The sequence below is a fragment of the Cyprinodon variegatus genome, unplaced genomic scaffold (genome assembly GCF_000732505.1).
Source record: "Cyprinodon variegatus isolate N-32 unplaced genomic scaffold, C_variegatus-1.0 Scaffold398, whole genome shotgun sequence".
Classification (NCBI taxonomy): domain Eukaryota; kingdom Metazoa; phylum Chordata; class Actinopteri; order Cyprinodontiformes; family Cyprinodontidae; genus Cyprinodon; species Cyprinodon variegatus.
In genome coordinates this window covers 2,535-4,966 of record NW_015150851.1, presented here as the reverse complement: position 1 = coordinate 4,966, position 2,432 = coordinate 2,535, and the positions used below count along the sequence as shown (strand labels likewise).

The 2,432-nt window shown below is 38.9% G+C and overlaps 1 protein-coding gene across 2 annotated transcripts in view; it reads right to left on the bottom strand.

The window, feature by feature from the left end:
• LOC107092869 (ran GTPase-activating protein 1-like) overlaps positions 1-1,017 on the bottom strand; it is a 13,489-nt gene extending 12,472 nt beyond the window's left edge. Inside the window, exons 1-3 of one of the 2 annotated variants that reach the window (XM_015387555.1) lie at positions 923-1,017; positions 523-643; positions 318-445 (exon numbers count right to left, since the gene is read on the bottom strand). In XM_015387555.1, the coding sequence (XP_015243041.1) occupies positions 318-445; positions 523-634 (240 nt within the window). In that variant the 5' untranslated portion in view covers positions 635-643; positions 923-1,017. Of the gene's footprint in view, positions 1-317; positions 446-522; positions 647-922 lie in introns of both variants that reach the window. The other variant, XM_015387557.1, reaches the window with a different exon arrangement.
• Positions 1,018-2,432: the final 1,415 nt, after the last annotated feature.

Below are 2,432 nucleotides of genomic sequence, written 5' to 3'. Positions count from 1 at the left end.
ATTTTTCTAACTGACTAAAGCTAAATTCATTAAATCACCTCACCGTATAGATAATGATCTAATGATTGTGGACTTTTCCTTTAACTCTTCACTATTATGTTATTCTTATACTCATTTGTGTGACAATTTTTTCTATATTTTTGCTGCTTTAAAAAAAACATAATTTCCCAACTGTTGGACAATAAAGGGATTTTCTATTCTATTCTATTCTATTCTAGTGCCAGCCACTCTATTCATGGTGCTTTCTTCGGGTCTGTGATGTCACACACTGAAATCTGATTTCCTTTTATTTCAAAGCCAACATGAAGTGAAAGTACCTGCAGCTGGTCTTTGCTCTCCAGAGCTTTAGCTATGGCTCTAGCAGCGTCCACTCCCACGGTGTTTCCTTCCAGCCGCAGAGCTCTCAGACCCGGGTACCGCTCGATCTGGCTGACCAGCTCCCGCACTGAAACACGGATGGATCAGAACAGAGGACGGAAAACAGAAACTAAACGGCCTCATAAAGTGAAAACATCTTCTCACCTGATTCCGCGTCGTCGAGCTTCAGTCCCAGACCTTTAAAGCTCAGCTCTCCATCACCGACGTGTGTCTTGGAGAGAGCATCAGCCAGCTGAGCGATGTCCTCTGAGGCCATGTCCACCACCTGCAGAGACAGAACTCACATTCACAGCGCTAATAGAAGAGGAAAGACCTCAAGCTACGCAAAAATATATCAACATTTATCAGTTAGCCTCTCTGACAGCGGAAGAAACCTGCCTAAGCTAGCAGGAATAGCATTACCGGCGCTAACAACTGATAATGCGCAGCAATAAAAAAGGACAACTGGACAAACTTATATAAGTAATTTCTGTCTTAATTTTAACGATGATTAACAAAAGCTTTCATTAGAAAACTATTGAGTTTAATATTGTATTAAACTAACCTTTTAAATACTTTTCTGTTAAGTTAAATAGAGAAAGACACGCCGCTTCCTTCCGTGCCGCGCGCCAGTTGCTAAACCATGTGACGTCAGCTAGCCGGGTTCAATGTTTCCGGTTGCGTCATGCACCAAGCAGCTCAGCAACAGGTGTATCCGCGCCCCCTGGTGGCGGATTTGCAGACTGTTAGAGGATTTTCTCCCAGGTTCCTTCTGTGGAGTTTAATGGAAGCTGATGCTCAGTAAGTCATCCATATCTTTAGGATCAGACACCTGCAGCAGGGAGAGTGTGATTTGTAAAAAATAAAATAAAAAAATAAAAACTATACATCAATTAAAAAATAAAGTTTAAAAATAAACAATAATAGAATTTTGAAAAAAAATCGAAAAAACATCTATTATTGCATATTTCTTAAAGTTAATAATAGGTATTAATAAGTTAATAAAACTATTGATATTTTAAAACCTTTCAGAGGTCATAGCTAATGCTTGGGTTGGGGTTAAGCTCATGGAGGATTTTATGTAGTTGTGGTGAATTAACAAAATTTTACATACTATGTCAAATAAAGGACAACTACAATTTAACAAGCTCCTCATTTAATGATTTTTAGCTGATACTTGTTTTTACATTAATATTGATTTTAACTGACACATCAGTAATTGCTTCAATTGTTTGAATCGTGTAAATAAAGTGCCGTTAGAAGTAAAAAAAAAAAAAAGAAATCCCCTTTTTCAATTCAATTCAGTTTATTCATATTTTTTTCCCCTTGGCTTTTTTTTTTTCCTCTCTAACACTCAGTAGTAATCTTTATCAGAGCGACAGAGCAGTTTTAAACCCTGATAATTAAACCACACGCCCTCTCCAATGTTCCTTTTCATTTACTATCTCACTGTATTCGTTTCTGGCCTGTCAGCTAGTGTTTGTGATTTCATTCCCCTCTCCCTTCTTCTCTGACTGTTCATTTGGCCATCCTGTGCTGCTGCTGCTCAGCCTAATTACCACTGATTCCCCTCACCTGTTTGCCAGCCTTCTTAAGCTGGCCTCTGACAAAATGACATTGCCTGAAAGCCTCGGTTAGTAAGCATCCAGCATTTTTCTCTGTCTGTGATCCTGATCCTGATCCTGATCCTGATCCTGATCCTGATCCTGATCCTGATCCCTGATACCTGATCCGTTTCTGCCTCCTGTTTTTTTTCTGTTTCTGCCTAGCCCCTGTTGGATCTGTGTTTTTTTGTTTTTCTTCTTAGAATGCCTGGTAAAGGTCTGTTCCAAACCATATGAAACTTTCAGTAAAATATACGTTCTAATTTAACTATAGTTTTTTTCTTTCTTTTATAACCACTGTATAAGCTGAAACCCATTTTATCTCATAAAAAGCCTGGAAATTTTTTAAAGTGGATGATCCTCTGTGTTGCACCTGTGACCTGAAACTGTGTCATGTACATCCAACATGTGTTAATATACACTCACCGGCCACTTTATTAGGTACCCCATGCTAGTAACGGGTTGGACCCC